This window comes from Pristis pectinata, chromosome 8 (genome assembly GCF_009764475.1).
Source record: "Pristis pectinata isolate sPriPec2 chromosome 8, sPriPec2.1.pri, whole genome shotgun sequence".
Taxonomy (NCBI): Eukaryota; Metazoa; Chordata; class Chondrichthyes; order Rhinopristiformes; family Pristidae; genus Pristis; species Pristis pectinata.
The window spans coordinates 15845118-15868815 of NC_067412.1; the positions used below are offsets into that span (position 1 = coordinate 15845118).

General features: G+C 41.2%; 1 protein-coding gene across 11 annotated transcripts in view; it reads right to left on the reverse strand.

Moving 5' to 3' along the window:
- mapk8ip3 (mitogen-activated protein kinase 8 interacting protein 3) overlaps nt 1–23698 on the reverse strand; it is a 138994-nt gene that overhangs the window by 86765 nt on the left and 28531 nt on the right. For 8 of the 11 annotated variants that reach the window (XM_052021218.1, XM_052021224.1, XM_052021227.1 and 5 more), the window contains 2 exons: nt 18127–18221; nt 13269–13292 (listed from right to left, as the gene is read on the reverse strand). In XM_052021218.1, coding sequence (XP_051877178.1) covers nt 13269–13292; nt 18127–18221 — 119 coding nt within the window. The remainder of the gene's footprint in view (nt 1–13268; nt 13293–18126; nt 18222–23698) is intronic. The other 3 variants (XM_052021225.1, XM_052021226.1, XM_052021221.1) reach the window with 1 other exon arrangement.

Below are 23698 nucleotides of genomic sequence, written 5' to 3' on the forward strand. Positions count from 1 at the left end.
CCTTCCAGCAGACGCTTAAAACCTCTGTCCTTGATATGTTCTCCTCCTTTCTTGATACTCACCAGGGCTGTAGGTGGCTTTGACTGCACAGAAGAAACCATGATGTATGAATACAAGCAACTTGTTGGACCTCCTGTGCTTCTTCTACACACCAACTCTTCTTTAGGTCAGAGGTTTTCTGAGGTACCCATAGAGTCGTTTCCTTTCTCTTAAACCACAGAGGAGCTTCCACAGTCCAAGGATGTCTTCTGTTTGTGGCCAACTAGCACCTAGATCTCCTGATTAACCTCATCAAATCCGGATTGTTTTATTCTGGTACAGAAGCCAAGTGTCACTTCACAGGTCCTAACTGTGGTGGACTTCAGGGCTGTCCGGGCACTGTGCACACTCTGCAGCTAAGTTTGTTGGCAATAGGTTTCTATCTCCAGATCAAAGAAAAAGTGCCTTTCACATTTTGAATGTTTTTGAACCTTGACATCTGGAATGTGATGGGTTTTCTCCAGATTTCTGGAGTTAAAATAAATAAATGCAAGCTTCAGCTTTTTAAGGAATTTTCTCTTCTTTTCACAAATGGCTCTCACAAATCACAGTATCCCTAACTAAGGAAGGCAATAGCCTATTTACAGGCATCAACAATCACTCCCAGTTGCTATTAGTATTTAAAAAGAACTTGCATTCCTTTGAGGCTTTTACCACCTCAGTTAATGAACTACTTTAAACATAGGCTCTGTTGCAATACAAGAAAGTAGCAGCTAATTTACTCCCACAAACAACAATGACCAGGTAGTCTATTCCTTTCTATGGCCAACACCTGGTCTCCACCTGATATTTCCCCATGATGGTAACAGAGTCTGGCAACACCACAAATGGTCATGGCACAGTACATTCATTCTCTTACAAGATGTGCCATTATGCTACAGTTTAATCTGCCATGTTAGATGGAATTTATAGCGCAGAATCAGGTCATTCAGCCCAATTTCTCCAATTCCAATATCTTGCTTCCCAAGACCTTCATTTCCACTTTACTCCCATTACCTCATCAACAATTCCTTCAATCCCTTTCTCACTCATGCATTTATCTAACTTTTCCATATAGACATCTATGCTCTTTGCCTAAACTCCACATTCCAACTACTGTTCAGGTAGCTTCTGGTAAATTGTCTATTGAATTTATCAGTGAATACCAGATACTTGTGGCCCCTAATTCCAGTTTAGTTTGCTCCAAATCTACACCTTCATAATCTGAAAGTCATTTTTCAAATCAATACTCCATTTCTCATTTCTAGAAAAAGTAGTCCCAGCTGCTTCAATCCACTTGGTTAGCTATAATCTCACAGTTTTGTCATCTTTTGAGTAAACCATCTTTGCACCTTCTCCTGTTACCTATATCCTAATGTCATGTTTGCAGCACAGTGCAGAATTGAGCATACCTGGGGACAAGCTAGTGGATTCAGATAGTTATAAACATCTGCAGTTGTGACCCAATGCTTTTTGTATATTTCCTTATCATTTGAGTCAATTAATAACTGCAGTGATGTACAAAACCACTATGAAACTCCTCTTCCACAGCTTTCCTGATCTGTCATAAAGCAGAGTTCAGCTGCTTCAAGAAAACACCAATCACTAAAACTTATTTGACTTTAAGGGCAACGTGAAAAGCAGTTGATCTGTATGGTATTGATTGTAGACCGGGAATTGATTGTGGACTTCAGGAAGGGGAAGTCGGGAAAACACACACCAGTCTTCATTGAGGGGTCAGCGGTGGAAAGAGTGAGCACCTTCAAGTTCCTGGGTGTCAACATCTCAGAGGATCTATCTTGTGCCCAATACACTGATGCAATCATGTAGAAGGCATGCTCGCGGCTCTACTTCATTAGGAGTTTGAGAAGATTTGGTATGACACCAAAGGCTCTTGCGAACTTCTACAGATGTACAGTGCAGAGCATTCTGACAGGCTGCATCACCACCTGGTATGGAGGCACCAATGTGCAGGGTCAAAAGAGACTGCAGAGGATTGTAGACTCAGCCAGCTCCATTACGGGCACAGCCCTCCCCGCCATCGAGGAGATCTTCAAGAGGCGGTGCCTCAAGGTGGTGGCATCCATCATTAAGGACCCTTACCACCTGGGACTTGCCCTGTCCACATTACTACCATCATGGAGGTGGTACAGGAGCCTGAAGACCCACACTCAACATTTCAGGAACAGCTTCTTCTCCTCTGCTATCAGATTTCTGAATGGTCCATGAACACTACCTCGTTAGAACCATAGAACAATACAGCACAATACAGGCCCTTCAGCCCACCATGTTATGCCGACCTTTAAACCTCGCTTAAGACTATCTAACCCCTTCCTCCCACATATCCCCCTACTTTAAATTCCTCCATATGCTTATCTAACAATCTCTTGAACTTGACCAATGTACCTGCCTCCACCACTACCCCAGGCAGTGCATTCCATGCACCAACCACTCTCTGGGTGAAAAACGTCCCTCTGATATCTCCCTTGAACCTCCCACCCATTACTTTAAAGCCATGCCCTCTTGTATTGAGCATTGGTGCCCTGGGAAAGAGGCGCTGGCTGTCTATTCTATCTATTCCTCTTAATATTTTGTACACCTCTATCCTGTCTCCCCTCATCCTCCTTCTCTCCAAAGAGTAAAGGCCTAGCTCCCTTAGTCTCTCCTCATAATCCACACTCTCCAAACCAGGAAGCATCCTAGTAAATCTCCTCTGCACCCTTTCCAACGCTTCCACATCCTTCCTGTAATGAGGCAACCAGAACTGGACACATTACTCTAAGTGTGGCCTAACCAGAGGTTTGTAGAGCTGCATCATTACCTCGTGGCTCTTAAACTCGATCCCCCGACTTACGAAAGCTAACATCCCATAAGCTTTCTTAACTACCCTATCCACCTGCGAGGCAACTTTCAGTGATCTGTGGATATGAACCCCCAGATCCCTCTGCTCCTCCACACTACCAAGAATCCTGCCATTAACCTTGTACTCCACCTTGGAGTTGTCCTTCCAAAGTGTACCACCTCGCACTTCTCCAGATTGAACTCCATCTGCCACTTCTCAGCCCAGCTCTGCATCCTATCAATATCCCTCTGCAATCTCCGACAGTCCTCCACACTATCCACACCTCCGACCTTTGTGTCATCTGCAAATTTGCTAACCCACCCTTCTACCCCCTCATCCAAGTCATTAATAAATATCACGAAAAGTAGAGGTCCCAGAACCAATCCCTGTGGGACACCACTAGTCACAGCCCTCCAATCCAAATGCACTCCCTCCACCACAACCCTCTGCTTTCTACAGGCAAGCCAACTCTGTATCCACTCGCCCAAGCGTCCCTGGATCCCATGCCCTCTGACCTTCTGAAGAAGCCTACCATGTGGAACCTTGTCAAACGCCTTACTAAAATCCATGTGGACCACATCCACTGCACTACCCTCATCAATCTGTCTGGTCACTTCCTCAAAGAATCCTATCAGGCTTGTGAGACATGATCTGCCCTTCACAAATCCATGCTGGCTGTGCCTAATCAGTCCATGATTCTCTAAATGCTCATAGATCCTATCTCTAAGAATCCTTTCCAACAGCTTGCCCACCACAGACGTAAGGCTCACTAGTCTGTAATTCCCTGGACTATCCCTACTACCTACTTTGAATAAGGGGACAACATTTGCCACCCTCCAATCCTCCGGTACCATTCCCGTGGACAACGAGGACTCAAAGATCCTAGCCAACAGTTCAGCAATCTCCTCCCTCAGCTCGCGGAGCAGCCAGGGGAATATCCTGTCAGGCCACAGGGACTTATCTGTCCTAATATTTTGTAGCAGCTCCAACACATCCTCTCTCTCGATATCAACATGCTCTAGAACATTAACCTTACCAACATTGTCCTCTGCGTCAAAGCCCCCTCTCCTTAGTGAATACTGAAGAGAAGTATTCATTGAAAACCTCACCCACTTCCACAGCTTCCAGGCACATCCTCCCACCTTTGTCTCTGATCGGTCCCACCTTTACTCTCCTCATCCTTCTGTTCTTCACTTACGTGAAAAAAGCCTTGGAATTTTCCTTAACCCTACTCGCCAAGGCCTTTTCATGTCCCCTTCTTGCTCTCCTCAGCCTTCTTAAGTTCCTTCCTTGCTACCCTATATTCCTCCTGAGCCCTATCTGATCCTTGCTGCCTACTTCCTCCTAACTAGTTGTTCCACCTCTCGTCACCCATGGTTCCTTCACCCTGCCATTCTCTCTCTGCCTCACCAGGACAAATTTATCCCTTTTCTTTTTCAATCTTTTTATTAATTTTCAAATTAATACAGATTAATACATATAACATCAGTGATTATACACGTGATACAAAGATCAGGAGGACAATCATGACATATATAATCATAAAGAATTAAAAAATATATTCTAGACCCCAGTCTCTTAGTAAGTGAATATAATACACAAAAAAATCAAAAAGGGAAAGAAAAAGATATATTGTATACAAAAAAAAGAAACCCCAAATCAAAAAAAAGTAATAAATCGAAACAAACTAAAAAAATTTCAGAAGAAAAAAATCTGGACTGATATTTCTCGATGAACAAAGAGCATTATTATGTCGTCAACTCCGCCCCTCTAAGTGCAAAGGTTATTGAAAAGGGATCTATATCATATGAAAATAATGAATGAATGGACTCCAAACTTCCTCAAATTTAAGCAAAGAATCAACAGTGCCACTCCTAATTTTTTCTCAGTTTAAACATGATATAGTTTGAGAGAACCATTGAAAAGTAGTAGGAGGTATTGGATCCTTCCATTTAAACAAAATGGATCACTTGGCCATGTGACAAAGGCAATCATACGACAAGCTGCTGCAAATAAGTGGCCAGATTCCATCATTGGTAGCCCGAAAATTGCAGTGATAGGGTGAGGTTGTAAATCAATACTCAATACAGTTGAAATAATGTTAAAAATGTCTTTCCAATATTTTTCCAAAAGAGGGCAGGACCAAAACATGTGTGTCAGGGAAGCCACCTTCATCTTACATCTGTCACATATAGGATTTATATGGTGATAAAAAAGGGCTAGCTTATCCTTAGACATAAGGGTCCTGTGAACCACCTTAAATTGTATCAAAGAGTGTCTGGCACACATTGAAGATGTATTAACTAATTGAAGAATTTTCTTCCATGTCTCTGTGGGTAAAAGTATCTGGAATTCTCTTTCCCATTCATTCTTAATTTTATCAAGTGTCTCTGGATGTATTTTCATAATTAGATCATAAATTATTGCTACCCAGCCCTTCTGATAGGGATTAAAACCTAATTTCAATTTTATACGGAGTCGGAAAAGAAGGCATAGTAACTTTTAAAAAATTTCTAATCTGTAAATATCGAAAAAGTGTGATATAGGCAAATTGTATATTCCTAATTTAAACGAATATACTTTGATTATGGGTGGAGATTTCAACTGCTGTTTAAACCCTCCGATGGATAGATCTGTGTCGAATCCTGCACTTCCAAACAAATCCACTGTCTTTATTAATTCCTTTTTAGTTGATTCCGGAATTCTAGATGTTTGGAGTTTTCGACACCCATATGATAAAGAATTTTCATTTTTTTCTCATGTTTATCATAATTACTCAAGGTTTGTTTATTTTTTTTACCGATGCTAAAGTAGCTACATTTATTATTGACTGTAAATATGATGCAATTGCCATTTCTGATCATGTGCTGTTGAAATTATCAATTAAATTAGCAGATGTACCCTCTGGCGTCAGACAATGGCAATTCAATCCTTCTCTATTGCAAGATTTAGACTCTGTCCAATTTATTAAAGAACAGATTTCATTTTTCTTTTTAACTAATTTTACTGAAGAAATTTCCAGTGGGATAATATGGGATACTTTTAAAGTATATATCCGTGGTCAAATTATTTCATATTCTGCTGGATTGAAAAAACGAACTAATAATGAAATACGTATATTGGCTGATAAGATTAAAGAAATCGATAAAAAATATTCTGATGCTCCTAATTTGGAGCTCTATAAAAAGAGAAGAGAACTTCAATTACAACATAGTTTATTATTAACATCTCCAATTGAAAATCAATTACTTAAAACCAGAAGTCAGTTTTATATACATGATGACAAATCTGGTAACTTGCTTGCCAACCAACTGAAGGCTGTTTCAACTAAACGTCAGATTATTAAAATTCGTAAACCAAATGGTAACTACATGGTGGACCATGAACAAATTAATAAATCTTATCAAGAATTTTATACTTCTTTATACCAATCAGAATTCCCTGAGGATTCTGCATTAATGCATAAATTTTTTAAGGGACCTGAAGACTCCAAAATTATCATTTAATGCATGTTCAATATTAGATGCACCCATTTCGGAGGAAGAAATAAAGAAAGCAATTTTTTCAATGAATTCGGGTAAAACACCCAGTCCTGATGGGTATACAGTCGAATTTTTTAAATCCTTTTCTGATCTCCTTTCTCCCTGGTTAGGAAAAATTTTTAAAGATGCCCTATCAGTGGGTAAACTACCACAATCCTTTTATGAAGCAACTATTTTTTTAATTCTTAAAAAGGATAAAGGTCCCACTGAATGTGCATCTTTTAGACCCACTTCTTTATTAAATGTGGTTTCCAAAATATTGGCTTCTAGATTGGAAAAGGTTCTTCCACGAATTATTTCTGATGACCAGACAGGATTCATCCAGGATCGTTATTTGCATTTTAACATTAGGAGGTTAATGAATATTATATGTACCCCCTCATCTAAAATTCCAGAATGTGTTATCTCATAAGATGCTGAAAAGGCGTTTGATAGAGTCGAATGGAAATATTTATTTAATACACTTGAGAAATTTTAGTCCCAATTTTATATCTGCGATCAAACTGATTTATCACACACCTATGGCTTCAATACTCACTAATAATCAGAAATCCCCTTTGTTCAGGCTTTTTCGAGGTACTAGACAGGGTTGCTGCCTAAGTCCTTTATTATTTGATATTGCTTTGGAACCCTTGGCAATTGCCCTTCGGGATTCTTCTGACATATTTGGTATCACTCGTGGACAGGGAATTCATAAGGTATCTCTATATGCAGATGACTTGTTACTTTATATTTCTAACCCGGAGGAATCCATCCCTGCAGTATTATCATTGTTTGCTCAGTTTAGTGTTTTTCCTGGTTATAGATTAAATCTTAATAAGAGTGAACTCTTTCCATTAAATACGCAAACCCCAATTTATAGGCAATTATCATTTAGATTAGTAACTGAACATTTTATGTATTTGGGTGTTAAAATTACCAGGAAGCATAAGGACTTGTTTAAAGTTAACTCATTACCTTTAATTGATCACATTAAACAATTATTTACAAAATGATCCCCATTATCTCTATCATTGGTAGGCTGAATTAATGCGGTTAAGATGAATATTTTACCAAAATTTCTATATCTATTTCAGGCGATTCCAACTTTCATCCCGAAATCTTTTTTTGACAATATTGATTCTAAAATTCTTTCATATATATGGCAGAATAAAAACCCAAGGTTAAGTAAGAAATATTTACAAAAATTAAAAAAGGATGGTGGCACGGCTTTGCCTAACCTTAGATTATATTACTGGGCAATTAATATCAGATATTTAATTTATTGGGCACAAGATTTAGATGTAATTCAATGTCCCAAATGGGTATACCTTGAGTATGAATCAGTGCAAGGATTTTCATTAGTTTCTATTTTAGGAGCCTCACTCCCTTTTGCACTTTCTAAATTGAGTAAACATATGACTAACCCAATAGTTAAACATACAATACGAATATGGTTTCAATTCCGTAAATTCTTTGGATTGAATAAATTTAGCTTATCAAGTCCCATTCTATCTAATTTTTTCTTTCAACCATCCAGAATCAACTTAGCTTTTTCTTTATGGAAAATGAAGGGAATAACATGTTTCTGTGATTTATTCATTGATAACTGTTTTTATCTTTTGAACAGTTGTCTAATAAAGACAAATTTATCCCTAACATCCTGCAAGAGATCCCTGAACAATGACCACATCTCCATAGTACATTTCCCTTTGAAAGTGTCATCCCAATTTACACTCCCAAGTTCTTGCCTTATAGCCTCATAATTTGCCCTTCCCCAATTAAATATCTTCCTGTCCTCTTTGCTCCTATCCTTGTCCATGACAATGCTAAAGGTTAGGGAGCAGTGGTCACTGTCCCCCAAATGCTCACCCACCGAGAGATCTGTCAGCTGACCCAGTTCATTACCTAATACTAGATCTAATATGGCATTCCCTCTAGTTGGCTTGTCAACATACTGTGACAGGAATCCGTCCTGTACACACTTAACAAACTCTGCCCCATCTACACCTTTGGCACTAAGCAGGTGCCAATCAATATTTGGGAAGCTGAAGTCTCCCATGATAACAACCCTGTTATTCTTGCACCTTTCCAAAATCTGCCTCCCAATCTGCTCCTCAGTATCCCTGCTGCTACCGGGGGGCCTACAGAATATTCCCAGTAGAGTAACTGCTCCTCTCTTGTTCCTAACTTCCACTCATACTGACTCTAGAGAGGATCCTTCTACATTATCCACCCTTTCTGCAGCTGTAATAGTATCCCTGACCAGTAGTGCCACCCCTCCTCCTCTTTTGCCCACCTCCCCCCCCCATCCCTTTTAAAACACTGAAATCCAGGAATATTCAATATCCATTCCTGCCCTGGTGACAGCAGTCTGCCAGAGCGACAATATCATAGTCCCATGTGCTTATCCAAGCTCTCAGTTCATCACCCTTATTCCTGATACTTCTTGCATTTAAGTAAATGCACTTTAGCCCATCCACCTTTCTACTTTTATAGCCTGTACTCTACTTCTCCTTCCTCAAAGCCTCTCTACATGTTAGATCTGACTTTTCTACATCCACTTCTTCCTCTGACCTACCCCTCTGGTTCCCATTCCCCTCGCAAACTAGTTTAAACCTCCCAAACCACCTAGCAAACCTGCCTGCAAGGATATTGGCCCCCCTCAGGTTCAGGTGTAACCCGTCCTCTCTGTACAGGTCCCAACTTCCCCAGAAGAGATCCCAATGATCTACAAATCTAAAACCCTCCCTCCTGCACCAACTCCTCAGCCACGCATTCATCTGCCATCTCCTCCTATTCTTACCTTCACTATCACGTGGCACTGGCAGCAATCCTGAGATTGCTACCCTTGAGGTCCTGCTCTTCAGCCTTCTGCCTAGCTCCCTAAACTCACCCCTCTTCCTACCTATGTTGTTGGTACCAACATGTACCATGACTTCTGGCTGTTCTCCCTCCCGCTCAAGAATCCTGTGAACCCAATCAGAGACATCCTGGACCCTGGCACCTGGGAGGCAACATACCATCCGGGATTCATGCTCACTTCCACAGAACCTCCTATCTGTTTCCCTGACTATCGAGTCCTCTATCACTACTGCCTTCCTCCTCTTTTCCCTTCCCTTCTGAGCAGCAGGCCCAGTACCAGTGCCAGAGACCTGGCTACTGCTGCTTGATCCCTGCAGGTCATCCCCCTCAACAGCTTCCAAAACAGAAAACCTGTTACTGAGGGGAACAGCCTCTGGGGTCCTCTGCACTATCTGCCTGTTCGTTTTCTTTTTCCCTTTCTCTCCCCTGACAGTCACCCTTCTACCTGCTTCCTGAACCCTAGAAGTACCTGCTCTAAGGGGGGTGACTGTCTCCCGATGCACAGTATCTACATAACTCTCTCTTTCCCTGATACTTCGCAGTGTTCGTAGCTGTGACTCCAGCTCATCAATTGTGAGAAGTTCCTCCAGCACTTACTGCAGAATTGGTCACCCTGCACCACAGCAGGGTCCACTAGCTCCCACATCATGCAGCTTCAGCACATCGCCATGTCCTCCATCTGAAACTATTCTTTCCCAACCCAGCTTTATTCTACTTAAAAGTTATAACAATAAAGGTAAACCTTACCTTTACTTACCAGCTACTCATCCGCCTCACCCCCTTACGCCTAAGCCCATTGAGCCAAAGCCCAATCACTCTGCTCCCTCTCACTCAGCTGCCCGCTCTGAATGCTGCCCACTGGATATGGCAGTCTTCGTTTTAAACTGCCCACGTGCTAACTGCTGACGTCACACGCCTGCGCAGTCCTGCCCCACTATACCCAATGAGAATTAATGAAAACAAACTTCTGTTCTGAAGTCCCGACTCCTGCTGAAGCCTGCCGAAGCTAAACTAACGAAACCTCCGAAGTTTTTTTTTACTCAACTCTTTTGTAGTTCTCTTCTGTACTATTTATTTTTTGGTAACTTATAGTAATTTCTATGTCTTTGTCTTGCACTGTACTGCTGCTGCAAAACAACAAATTTCACAACATATGTCAGTGATAATAAACCTGATTTTGATCTGGATCCCTCGGCCATGGTTCCTCCTCACCTAATTGCTGAGTTACTCACTACCTTACTCTCAACATTAACCAAAGCATCTCCCTGACAAAGCCAATAATTCCTTCCAGTCTCCTTCTGCTGACACCTGCAATCCATTCTGCTCAAGGTACTCAGACATGGGTTGATGAACTCAGAACATCAAAATTGGTGCTGACTAACTCTACTATTAGAATCAGGTCTTCCATACCAGCCCCACAGTTCCCAACTACCAAGGGAACCCAAATATACAGAACTACATCATATTTACATAGCCTAAAATTAGCTATCAGGTCCAACAGGTCCATGCTGGTACCTATGCTCCATGTGAAAGCAAGTTCTATATTCCAACCACTCTGCATTAAAAATTCTGATTCCCTGCTAGATTTGTTGGTGGTGATCTTGTATTTCCAAACCACATTTGGCTAAATCCATCAAGGAATTTCTCTGAAGGAGCATCAGTCATCACTACCACATTAGCCTCTCCCCAGGACCTCTCAGACTGCTTTGAGGACTCCAGTGTGAGAGGGAAAGTGTACACAAGGCAATCAAGTAATGGCCTCAAATTTTGTAGCAGCAGGACCAAAGCCCAAATGGTCATTTCAACAAACTTTTAGTGCGCTTTTCACGATGCAGATCAATTTCAAGGCCTCTTAGCATCTCCAGTTTCATATATACAGTCTGGCAGACACAACACAGAATATGCATAATGATAAGGGTCATTGTGTCAAATTTTGAATCAAGTTTTTTAAAGGGATTTTTGGGTATGGTCAACATTGGATTACTAATTTCATCTACAGGGGAACGTACATTACCCAAAATCTATGTTCAATCCCCGAGAATTAGCCAGTTCCTACAAGAACGTCCAAACTGCAAACAGACCGCACCCTAGGTCAGTACTGAAGCAAGTCGCTGAAGCCATGAAGAAGCAGCACTAACCATGGCACTACTGTGCTGCTCGTTTTCATATTGATCTAACTCTGTGCAAGTTTTCAAAAAATCCATTTCACATTGTATTGTTCACTCTGCAGATTCCCCATCAAATATTTATGGATGTATCCTTCTGGAGCAATCTGAATTCTTGGATAATTACTCATAAAAGCTCACTGATAAAACCCATCAGTTTCACTGATGTGTAGTCTTCTGACTTGCGTACAGAAAAGATGATTTTCAACTTCTGCCAAATTTCCCACATAAAGTGCATGAAAGTTTTTTTCCCTCCATTTTAATTTCACCTTCACCCATAGATTGTCTATCTCTTGGTAACAGATCTGAGCTTTTACTAACAGCAAGAAATGGTTTCATCTGATATCCCCCAAATTACGATTATATTTTGTCAGTTCAGCCTCATGGTACCATAATTTGACATTCCAATACCAAGTACAGCTCTTTCATGGTTGAGACACAAAATGGAGCATGCTTCACTCATCTGCACCTCTGAGCTATAGTGGGGTCCCATGTACACCACCTATTCAAAGAGCAACCAACCTTATTCACAAGAACACTGCCAACAAAACCATTCTGATTTTGCACCACAGATTATCCCTAACCAGATGGGAACAGCAATATCATTGGAACTTATTGCTACATTGAGTGAAACCATTGATTCATTGATTTAATGAGGAAGAAATAGGCAGATAAGTTACTGGAATTGGATTAAGTACGGAGGGGAGAAGACTAGATGGGGCATAAACACCAGGAGCAACTAGCTAAGTGGCCCATTTTTGTGCTGTAAATTCTAATTAATATTGCCTTTTGTTTCCCTTTAATACATGTGGCTTTTTAATTCATCTGGGAAGCAGTTACAGGTATTCACAAAGCAGATGCTCAGAGACACATCATAATAGTGCAAAAGTTGTGGCCAGTTATGCCCTTCACTATTTCCAGCAGTGCACATCAAATTTTGCAACTGTCCCTGCAAATAAGCATGGATCAGAGATCACACAGGCTCCACGGGAAGCTATGATGCTAGTTCAAGAGGATGATATACCTCCCATTGCATCACTGGAAATACTGGGTTGTGCACATATTAGCTATCATGAAAGTCTACATATCAAATACTTATTCAGTTCCATAGTTTATTCATTTTATGAGAAGGTCTTAGGGATGATATTAATTGGCATGATAGAGTACTACTGCTTCTTCACTTAGCCCACCCAGCTAACTCGGTTGCAGTAGATCCAATGTGAAATCTTTGTCCATATTCCCTTTGCATTCCCTGATCACCTTACCATTATATCCTTGACTACAATATATCCAATTAGTGAAACACTATGCTTTCAGGCAGAAAACTTCTCTGCACTATTTTTAACTGCTTTATGCAACGTTAAAATCATTATTTTTCATTTTTAACTCAATAATGCCAGGAGTAAAATAAAACTTACCTTTCGATCTGACTGTACATCTGGAAGTTTGTCAGTAATCCAATGAGAGTTTAAATAACTCAGATTCTTCACTCAATTTATACTCATTTTGGCTAAATCAATTTTCAGAGGGAGAGGAGCCTTAAACTAATGCTAAATAGTTAACTTTTGTCAATGTCACATTTCTTTTCAGTCACATCTGTTAAAATCAATGATAAGAGGAAAAGCTAACCTATTATATTTTATCTGCATGCTTGCATCTTTGTCAGGCAGCTTGGATAAACTGTATTCAATGTACATTCACTAAGTAAACTTCAAATGATTAATCAATAAATGCAGTGATTAATCATAACAATTCAACAAAACCGCCAAGCTAGAAGAGATCTTATTGTTCCCAGCTCCAGTAGGAAGAAGGATGAAGCAAAAAACAAAAGGGTTGATATGACTAAACGGCATTTACCTTTTTCTCCATGGTTGGCGATGACTGTGGTAACACAGAAAACAGCCACAACAGCAGCAACAGCATAGCACAGAGAGCAGGACGAGAAGAACACAATTAATTCACACAGTTCAAAGGTCACAAACCAGCACAACATGCAGCCAGCTGGCTACCAGCAAGAGAAGCCCCAACGTCACAGACAAAGAAAAAGCAAGCATTGCATAAACAATATTGTACTGCACAATGAGAGCATGAGTGTAGATATGCCAGGTCACAGATAGCTGCTTTGGTTTAGCAGGATAAATGCTAAAACTTTAACTCTTCCTATTGATCATTCTAAAAGTTAATCAAAAATGCAGCATAAAGGTAACAAAATGCCATCCTTTAATATTCATTGATTTAGGACATATTCAGCCAATTTTAGTAAAAGTGTTAATGTCACATGATCTAACTTCAGCTTGTAAATTTGATATCCTTTGGGTTTACTTCTACAGGACACCAAAGAAATGTACCTAATCTTTTGCTTCTCTAATAACCAGTAGTGACATCAGTGGAATTGTCCAAAATAATAACAAAACTATAAAAATATCAGCTGTCAAGGATTTTCCTCAATTACTTGGCATATCTACTGGAAGTCAGCATGAGTCCAACAACACCTTGGATGCTGCTCTCCTGTCTGTACCTACTGGGCCTGAGATATCACTTAGGTAACTCCCAAACTTTTCATAAGTAATTTTACATGTCAATCATCTCATATCATGGAAAAGGATGAGACCATTGAAACTCTCCCAAAGGAGGACTTTTGTGCATGCCAATTATACACTTGAATGGATATAGGAAGCTAAAGAAAGGGTCAGGAAAGGATTGGTAAAATTACTGCAGATTATCCTGAGAATCATTGAAGTATTATCACAAACCTTGACACAAACTTGGCACTGATATTATATTGGTGTTGAGCCCAATTTCAAGATGCTAATGACCTATGTAATGTTGAGCCCAATTTCAAGATGCTAATGACCTATGTAATTATCCAGAATTTTTCAGTAACAAATGGAGCTACTGAAACTCATCACAAAAGTAGATGTTGACTGGTTCCAGTAGAAGCAAAGGAAAAGCCCCCCAAAATTATGGTGCAGATAGGTTTAGTTGGGGTGAGGGAGTTCACAAGATTCCCAGAGAAACTCCATTCAAAATCTTGTCTTTTCTTGTTAAATGTCGGTTAATATTTGCCCATACAACAGCAATCTGTCCACTTCCCAATACAATTCTCTCCCATAAAACAGTTTTGAGATGTTTTAACCAGCACACCCTTCTGCCTCCTCTAGCTAAATCTTGCGCAAGACCCACCACTCAGAGACGAGCACTACTGTCGATTTAATCAACTTCACCTCATTTTGGATGTTAAATTCACTTCAACATACTAGTCATTGATCCAGTGAGCGTCATCAGCTGCATCGCATTGAAGTTCACTCAAGCAGATAAATCATGCTGACATTCTCTTTGCTTTCAATTAAATTAATTATGTACCCAAATCAGAATGCTCTTTTGCTACTGGGAGATTTATTTGCAATTCGGACCAGTGTAGCCATCCTGTGCAAGGTCCATGATAAAAATTTTCTTTTTAAAGACAGCCTGCAGCGACAGCTGCATAGTCTTCCAATTAAATCATATTTATACTCGGGGGACAATAAAGAATAGATATTAGGATTATCGATGCTGAAGGTTAGTTCCAGCACTTCATATCTTAATGACCAGTAAAGGCCACACAGCTTATGCATGCTAAACAACCACATTCAATTCTGACATTTGTCTTTTTCAGAAATTATCAACTACTGTGAAAGATGCACGATATCAATTTTAGGATCACCCCTTGGGGTATTCACTTAATTGTTTAAAACTTGAGTATCACCCAAGCTGACAGCTTAGAATTTTAGAACACCTCTGGTTAATGTGATCAAAATAATTCATATGTTGGAGTTTAATTAAATGCTTCTGGCAATCGAATGGATAGTACAAAATTAAATACCACTCTCTCCCCCAGACTCAGACTTGTCAGATTACTTTCAAATCATACTCTTTATCCTTAAATACAATAAATAATATCAACTGTTTCATTCCTACCATTGTGTCCTATTTATTTGTGTGTGTATGTTTGCTAACTTTTCTGAAACATATTCTATGCTCTGGGAAAATTAGTTATAGCTTTTAATTTTTCTGCCAAAAGACTCATTCCTTTGTGGAGGTCAGTGAAGAAACTATTGGAGAATCTGACCTTTCATGTGAAGGAAACAGGAACAGGCCTTCATTTATTAAAGAAAAGGAGAGTGATGAAGTCAGGGACAATTAAACCAGATGAAGAACGAAGACACCATTTAAAATTAGGTATCTGCATGGAGGCAGAAAAGTCAGTTGTGTCAAGATGAAGTTAGAATTAGCATCACTGGGGATGAGGCTCAGGCTAGCAATGAAGCCCAAACCATACCACTAAAAACGCAGAGTCAGTGCCAGCTCAGTAATGGTTCAATGAGGAAATATGCTGCATCACATGGCACTGAGCCACAGAGACCAGCAAGGTCCTAGGTTTGATTTCTGCCCCATGTTGAGTCAAGATAAAGCATGCAGCATGACAACTGAATCACCTTTGATTCTTGGATACAACCGAGTCAGAAAGTTGAGCGTCAAGCCCCACTCCAGCAACTTAAACACAAAATCTCAGCTGAAGTTTTGGTGCAATCATGAGGAAATGCTATACTAATGGAGGTGTCATCTTTCAAATGAGGAGATGTTAAATTGTCAGGTTTACTCTAGGCTGTGACAGATTTTTGGACTCAAAGAGAAATCACGTGAAATGGCAATTGGATGGAAAAAGAGAGTTGAGAATGGAATCAAATACAATCCAGGCACCTAAAATTGGTGGAGCTGTGGATAGTGAGGAAGGTTGTCAAAGGATACAGCAGGATGTAGATCAGTTGAATATTTGGACAGATGGAATTTAATCCAGAAAAGTGCAAGGTGTTACATTTTGGGACATCAAATGCAAGAGGAAAGTATATAGTAAATGGCAGGAGCCTTGGGAGCACTGATATACAGAGGGAGTTTGGGGTGCAAGTTCATATAGCCCTGGAAGTGGCAACCAAGTGGATAGGGTAGTAGAGAAGGCATACAGCATAGTTGCCTTCATCGGTCAGGGCATTGAGTACAAATGTTGGCAAGCCACATCGCAGCTGTATAAAACTTTGGTTAAGCCACATTTGGAGAAATTTGTGCAGTTCTGGCTGCCACACTACAGGAAGGATGTGGAGGCTTTGGAGAGGGTGAAGAATAGGGTGCTGCCGCCTAGTTCAGAGAGTACTAGCTATAAAGGAGGTTAGACAAACTTGGATTGTTTTCTCTGGAGCATCAGAGGGTGACCTGATAGAAATATATAAAATTGAGGTTAGACAGTCTTTTCCCCAAAGTGGAAATGTCAAATACTAGAGGACATAGCTTTAAGATGAGAGAGGAAAGTTAAAAGAGATTTGCAAGGCATTTTTTTTTTAAAAAGAGAGTGGTAGATGATGGGGAGGGACTGCCAGGAAAGGTGGATAGCAGTGTTGAAGAGGCATTTAAACAGACACATGAACAGGCAAGGAATAGAGGGAGCAACAGCAATAGCAGATTCCAACATATGCAGTCTCTTCTATCTCCATGGAAGAGGGATACAGACTATGTGCAGGCAGGTGGGATTAGTTAGATTGGTATCATGGTCAGTACAGAGATGGTGAGTCACAGGGCCCATTTCTGTGCTATGATGTTCTATGGTCAATGTTCTTAACTCAATTATTTCTACGGAATCAATCACTCCCCAAAATATTAACTTTAGCAATAAACAGGAATACTTGTGTAAAACCATTTAAGAAAAGTATATACCTGCGCACTACCCCAAAACCATTTAAAGAAGTGGATGGTGCCCCATCCCATTAATTTCCTCACTGCCCAAGGACACCCAGCCTCTGTTCATTAGTACAACAGGGCTACAACCATAAACCAACATGCTGAAACTGGTATGACTGTCGTTCCTTTGTGGCATCATCTCAGCTCCTTATTAAAGAAATCAACAAATATACCATTAGTTACCGTCTAGGGAAGCCTACTGCATGCCAAATTTTGAGCCGGGCATAAGAACATTGCATTTACAATCTCCAGTTACACGATCCATGATTCTCAAATAATCAACTAGCATTCAGACTTTCCAGGCCTCTCAGCATTACAAAAACATTGATCCTAATTAATCCTAACATTGAATCTGTTACCCATACTAGGATTCTGCCATTATCCTACATTTCAGGGAAATTTTTCAACTTACTGGGTGTGGTTGCCAAGTGTTGAAATGGAAGCTGCACAGTTTCTACAAAACGCAGACAACTCTCAATGTCATCTGAATGCCCGAGTGCCAAGTTGAAAATCCATCAAACTAATGCTGAAATTGTCCATCTAAAGTTCCAATATAATTGCAAATTTTCCTATACAATCCTGACAGAGCAATGACACTGAAGGTGAAATGATTACTTGACCCTGCCAGAATATTGATGCAAGATTCATTCTACAATGACACAAGGCTGCTGCACTCTGCCAATGACAGTACTGTGCACAATGATAGTACAAGTTCCTTTACTCACTGAACTAAATGCACTGGAAAAAAAAAGGTAATGAAATAACATCATGTTACAAACACACTTTTCCAGTTTAATTTTATTAACTCAAAAATGAAATCTCAATCAGATAGATCTGAGTGCAGTTAAAAATATAAATTGCATTGATATTTTTAAGCCACCCTGTGCAGACAATCCACCACCTGCAACTATCACAGCAAAAACAGCTGGCTTAACACAACGCTTACTTGTTCCTGCTAGTCATTGTTCCATCTGATTGGGCATTTCCCCCTACTTGGTGCAGCTTGGACCGTTCTATATGTTCCACGTAAGTTTGTATCATCTGCAAAGTGAAAGAATTATTTAGTCACATAAAACAGAAGATTAATTTTAATATCCCTACATATCATTTTAGCACTCCATCCACACAATGGAGTAGCTTGTCAGGGACAAGACACAAGGCATAAACCTCAAGAAATTGAGTGAGTTCCTGGAAACAATGATGCCCTCTAGCCTTTTCATTAGTACATCGTGTACAGTACATTTTAAAAATATTACAGGATGCCAATTTTGACATTTTTCTATCCATTCTACCATCTAATACATAAAATGGTGCCGCATCAAATTCCATTCATCTTTATATCCGAGATCTTGTCGAACAGATTTCACCCCTTTACATTAACATACAAGTTAATGCAAATATAGTTGGACTTGAATGGTTTGGAAGAATTAAAAGGAATAACATGTTATAAAACAGAGCAAAAGGAAGTTGAACTGTGCTCATGTCCACTCCACAGTCAGTTGTTGACACTGGCCATGTTATCATGGTGAAAAAAGAGCTTGCAGCATAAATGTACTAACAAGGAAAATTAAAAGGCTGAGTAAACCAGATAGTATCAAATGTAACAGCAAAAACATAGGGCTGTTGCTGGTATTCAGCAATCAATGCTACAATTTTAATGTAAAATATCTGCCTTGATGTTCAATTGGCTGCAGAAGGTGACTCAACTGTGCCAGAATAAAAAGGAAATGCTGTACACATTCAGCAGGCCAGGCAACATCCAAAGAAAGAAAAAAGGAGTTAACATTTCAGGGAGATGACCTATCATCAGGACTAAGGAAAATTGGAAACCAAAAAAGTTGCAAGTTCTCATATTATGTTTTCATATTTTCTTATGACATACAAGCAGGCCATTTAGCTCATCTATTGCCATTTATGCCAACTCTCAAAGCATTCCCCTCAATCACATCCCACCACTTATTTCTCTGTAGCCTATTCTCCCTCACACAGAACAGAAAAACCTACAGCACAATTCAGTCCCTTCAGCCCACAAAGCTGTGCCGAACATGTTCCTACCCTAGAAATTATTAGGCTTACCCATAGCCCTCTATTTTACTCAGCTCCATGTACCTATCTAACAGTCTCTTGAAAGACCTTATCGTATCAGCCTCCACCACCGTTTCCGGCAGCCCATTCCACGCACTCACCACTCTCTGAGTAAAAAAACTTACCCCTGACATCTCCTCTATATCTACTCCCCAGCACCTTAAACCTATGTCCTCTTGTAGCCACCAATTTAGCCCTGGGGAAAAGCCTCTGACTATCTACCCGATCGATACCTCTCATCATCTTATACACCTCTATCAGGTTCCCCCCCCCATCCTCCATCTCTCCAAGGAGAAAAGGCCGAGTTCCCTCAACCTGCTTTCATAAAGCATGCTCCGCATTCCAGGCAGCATCCTTGTAAATCTCCTCTGCACCCTCTCTCACATCTTTCCTGTAGTGAGGCGACCAGAACTGAGCACAATACTCCAAGTGGGGTCTGATCAGGAACCTATACAGCTGCAACAATACCTCACAGCTCCTAAGTTCAATTCCCCGAGTAATGAAGGACAATACACCACATGCCTTCTTAACCACAGAGTCAACCTGCGCAGCCACTTTGAGCGTCCTATGGACTCGGACCCCAAGATCCCTCTGATCCTCCACACTGCCAAGAGTCCTACCATTAAGACTATATTCCGCCAACATATTTGACTTACCAAAATGAACCACTTCACACTTATCTGGGTTGAGCTGCATCTGCCACTTCTCAGCCCAATTCTGCATCCTATCTATGTCCCTCTGTAACCTCTGACAGCACTCCAAACTATCCACAACACCCCCAATCTTCGTGTCATCCGCAAACTTACTAACCCACCCCTCCACTTTCTCATCCAGGTCGTTTATAAAAATCACAAAGAGTAAGGGTCCCAGTACAGATCCCTGAGGTACACCACTGGTCACCGACCTCCACTCAGAATACGACCCTTCAACAATCTCTCTTTGCCTTCTGTGGGCCAGCCAGTTCTGGATCCACACTGCAATGTCCGCTTGGATCCCATGTCTCCTCACCTTCTCCATAAGCCTCGCATGGGGTACCTTATCAAACGCCTTGCTGAAATCCATATACACTACATCTACTGCTCTCCCTTCATCAATGTGTTTAGTCACATCCTCAAAAAATTCAATCAGGCTCATAAGGCAGGACATGCCCTTGACAAAGCCATGCTGACTATTCCTAATCATATTATACCTCTCCAAATGTTCGTAAGTCCTGCCTCTCAGGATCTTCTCCATCAGCTTACCAACCACTGAGGTAAGACTCACCGGTCTATAATTTCCTGGGCTTTCCCTACTCCCCTTCCTGGATAAGGGAACAACATCCACAACCCTCCAATCTTCCAGAACCTCTCCCGTCTCCATGGACGACACAAAGATCATCATCAGAGGCTCTGCAATCTCCTCCCTCGCCTCCCACAGCAACCTGGGGTACATCTCATCTGGTCCCGGCGACTTATCTAACTTGATGCTTTCCAAAAGTTTCAGCACCACCTCTTTTCTAATATCTACATGCTCAAGCTTTTCAGGCCACTGTAAGTCCCCACTACAATCCCCCAGATCTTTTTCCGTGATGAATACTGATGTAAAGTATTCATTAAGTACCTCTGCTATTTCTTCCAGATCCATACACACTTTCCTACTGCTGCACTTGATAGGCCCTATCCTTTCGCATCTCATTCTCTTACTTTTCACAGACTCGTAGAACGCCTTGGGGTTTTCCTTAATCCTGCCAAGGCCTTCTCATGTCCCCTTCTGGCTCTCCTAATCTTTTTCTTAAGTTCCTTCCTTTTAGCCTTGTACTCCTCCAGATTTCTAACATTACCTAGCTCTCTACACCTTTTGTATGCTTCTTTTCCTTTTGACTAGATTTATTATAGCCTTCATACACCACGGTTCCTGTATCCTATCATGACTCCCCTGTCTCATCGGAACATGTCTACGCAGAGCTCCACACAAATATCCCCTGAATATTTGCCACATATCTTCCGTACTTTTCGCAGAGAACATCTGTTCCCAATTTAATCTTCCAATTTCCTGCCTGAGAGCCTCATAATTCCCTTTACTCCAAGTAAACACCTTTCTAGCCTGTCTGTTCCTATCCCTCTCCAGTGTTAACGTAAAGGAGATAGAATTATGATTACTATCACCAAAATGTTCACCCACTCAGAGATCTGACACCTGACCAGGTTCATTACCCAATATCAAATCGAGCACAGCCTCTTCCTCTTGTAGGTCCATCTACATACTGTGTCAAGAACCCTTCCTGAACACACCTAACAAACTCCACGCCATCTAAACCCCTCACTGTCTGGAGATGCCAGTCGATGTTTGGGAAATTAAAATTCCTGATCACAACAACTCTGTTATTCTCACACCTTTCTAGGATCTGCTTCCTTATCTGCTCCTCAATAACCCTGTCACTATGGGGCGGCCTATAAAAAACACCCAGCACAGTTATCAACCTCTTCCTGTTCCTAACCTCCACCCACAGAGACTCCGTAGACAATCCCTCCACAACGTCCACCTTTTCCGCAGCTGTGACACTATCTCTGATCAACAGTGCCACTCCCCCATCTCTGCCTCCCTCCCTGTCCTTCCTGAAACATCTAAAACCCAGCACTTGAATCAACCATTCCAGCCCCGGAGCCATCCAAGTCTCCTTAATGACCACCACATCATAGCTCCAAGTATCGATCCAAGCTCCAAGCTCATCCGTCTTGTTCACAACACTCCTTGCGTTAAAATAGACACATCTCAAGCCTGTCTGAACACGACCCTTCTCTATCACCTGCCTATGGTACTTACTCCTAGCCTCCTCTATTTGAGAGCCAAACACCTCTTCCCCAGTCTCTCCAGTACGGATCCCACCCCCCAACAATTCTAGTTTAAACTCTTCCCCAGTAGCCTTAGCAAACCTCCCTGCCAGTACGTTGGTCCTCCTGGGATTCAAGTGCAACCAGTCCTCTTTGAACAGGTCATACCGACCCCAAAAGAGGCCCCAATGATCCAGAAAACTGAATCCCTGCTCCTTACTCCAATCGCTCAACCACACGTTTAACCTCCTCCTCATTCTGTTCCTATACCCACTGTCGCTTAGCGCAGGCAGTAATCCGAAAATTACTACCTTTGAGGTCCTGCTTCTCAACTTCCTTCCTAATTCTCTATAGTCTCTTTTCAGGACCTCATTCCTTTCCCTACCTACATCATCTGTACCAATATGTACCATGACCTCTGGCTGTTCTCCCTCCCCCTTTAGGATATCTTGGACCCGATCCGAAACATCCCGGACCCTGGCACCTGGGAGGCAAACTACCTTCTGAGTTTCTTTCCTGCATCCACAGAATCGCTTATCTGCCCACCTATCTATAGACTCCCCTATCACTAGTGCCCTCCTCACTCCTTCCCTACCCACTTGAGCCACAGGGCCGGGCTCTGTGCCAGAGACACTGCCACTGTTGCTTCCCCCAGGTAGGCTGTCTCTCCCAACAGTACTCAAGCAGGAGTACTTACTGTCAAGGGCTACAGCCACAGGGGTACTCTCTAGTACCTGTCCATCAACTCATGTCCATCAACTCCTCTCAATTTCCCTGTCATCCAGCTACACTAGAAAAAAATTACAGCATGTTTCTATGAGGAATTGGAGCACCCAGAAATCCATGAAACTTATTGGGGCAACCAGCAGCCCTACCTATTGCACCAATAAGATGTCCTGCTTCAAAATAAATGCCACAGGACTTTTTCCAAGCATCTGAAGGGCATACAGGCCATAAAGGCAGCACTATACACTATATTACATGAAGATGGCAGTCTGGAAGGTGGGTCCAGCTCTACGGTGCAGTATGAAAAACATTGTCTTTCAACTGTGCCTTTCACTTCTAAAGTCAGTACAAATAAACATCACCATTCTCCCAGTGTTGGGAATATAAACCTGGAGAGTAAACTCAGCTTGAATAGATAGTGTAAAGCTGCCTCAACACTGTTCCATCAAACACTCCCAGGGCACAGGTTAGATAGAGACTTTGGAATTCAAGTCCAGGGAACAGCCTACTGAATTTTCTGGTCCTCAAAGGAAGTAAAGTCACAAGAAGGGGAAGGGGTGGAGAAAAGTAATTGTCCATGATAAGGTTGAGACCAAGAGAAGATGAATGATACCCATGATGACAGTGCTGGCTGAGGGCCATGAAGCCTTTTTAAATACCCTTGTTCTCTCCACCCCTTGCTCTTCTCTGCAATAAATGTTTGGTTTCTAACTTTTCTCAATTCAGATGAAATGTCGTCACCTTGGAACATTAACCGTTTCTGTCTCCATAGATGATCTGCTGAGTATTTACAGCATTTCAATTTTTATTTCAGACTGTCAGCATCTGTAGCTTTTTTGCTTTTAGTTTTCTCACACATGCCTCCTGCCTTGGTGAGTAAAGGTTTGGGTAAATGGA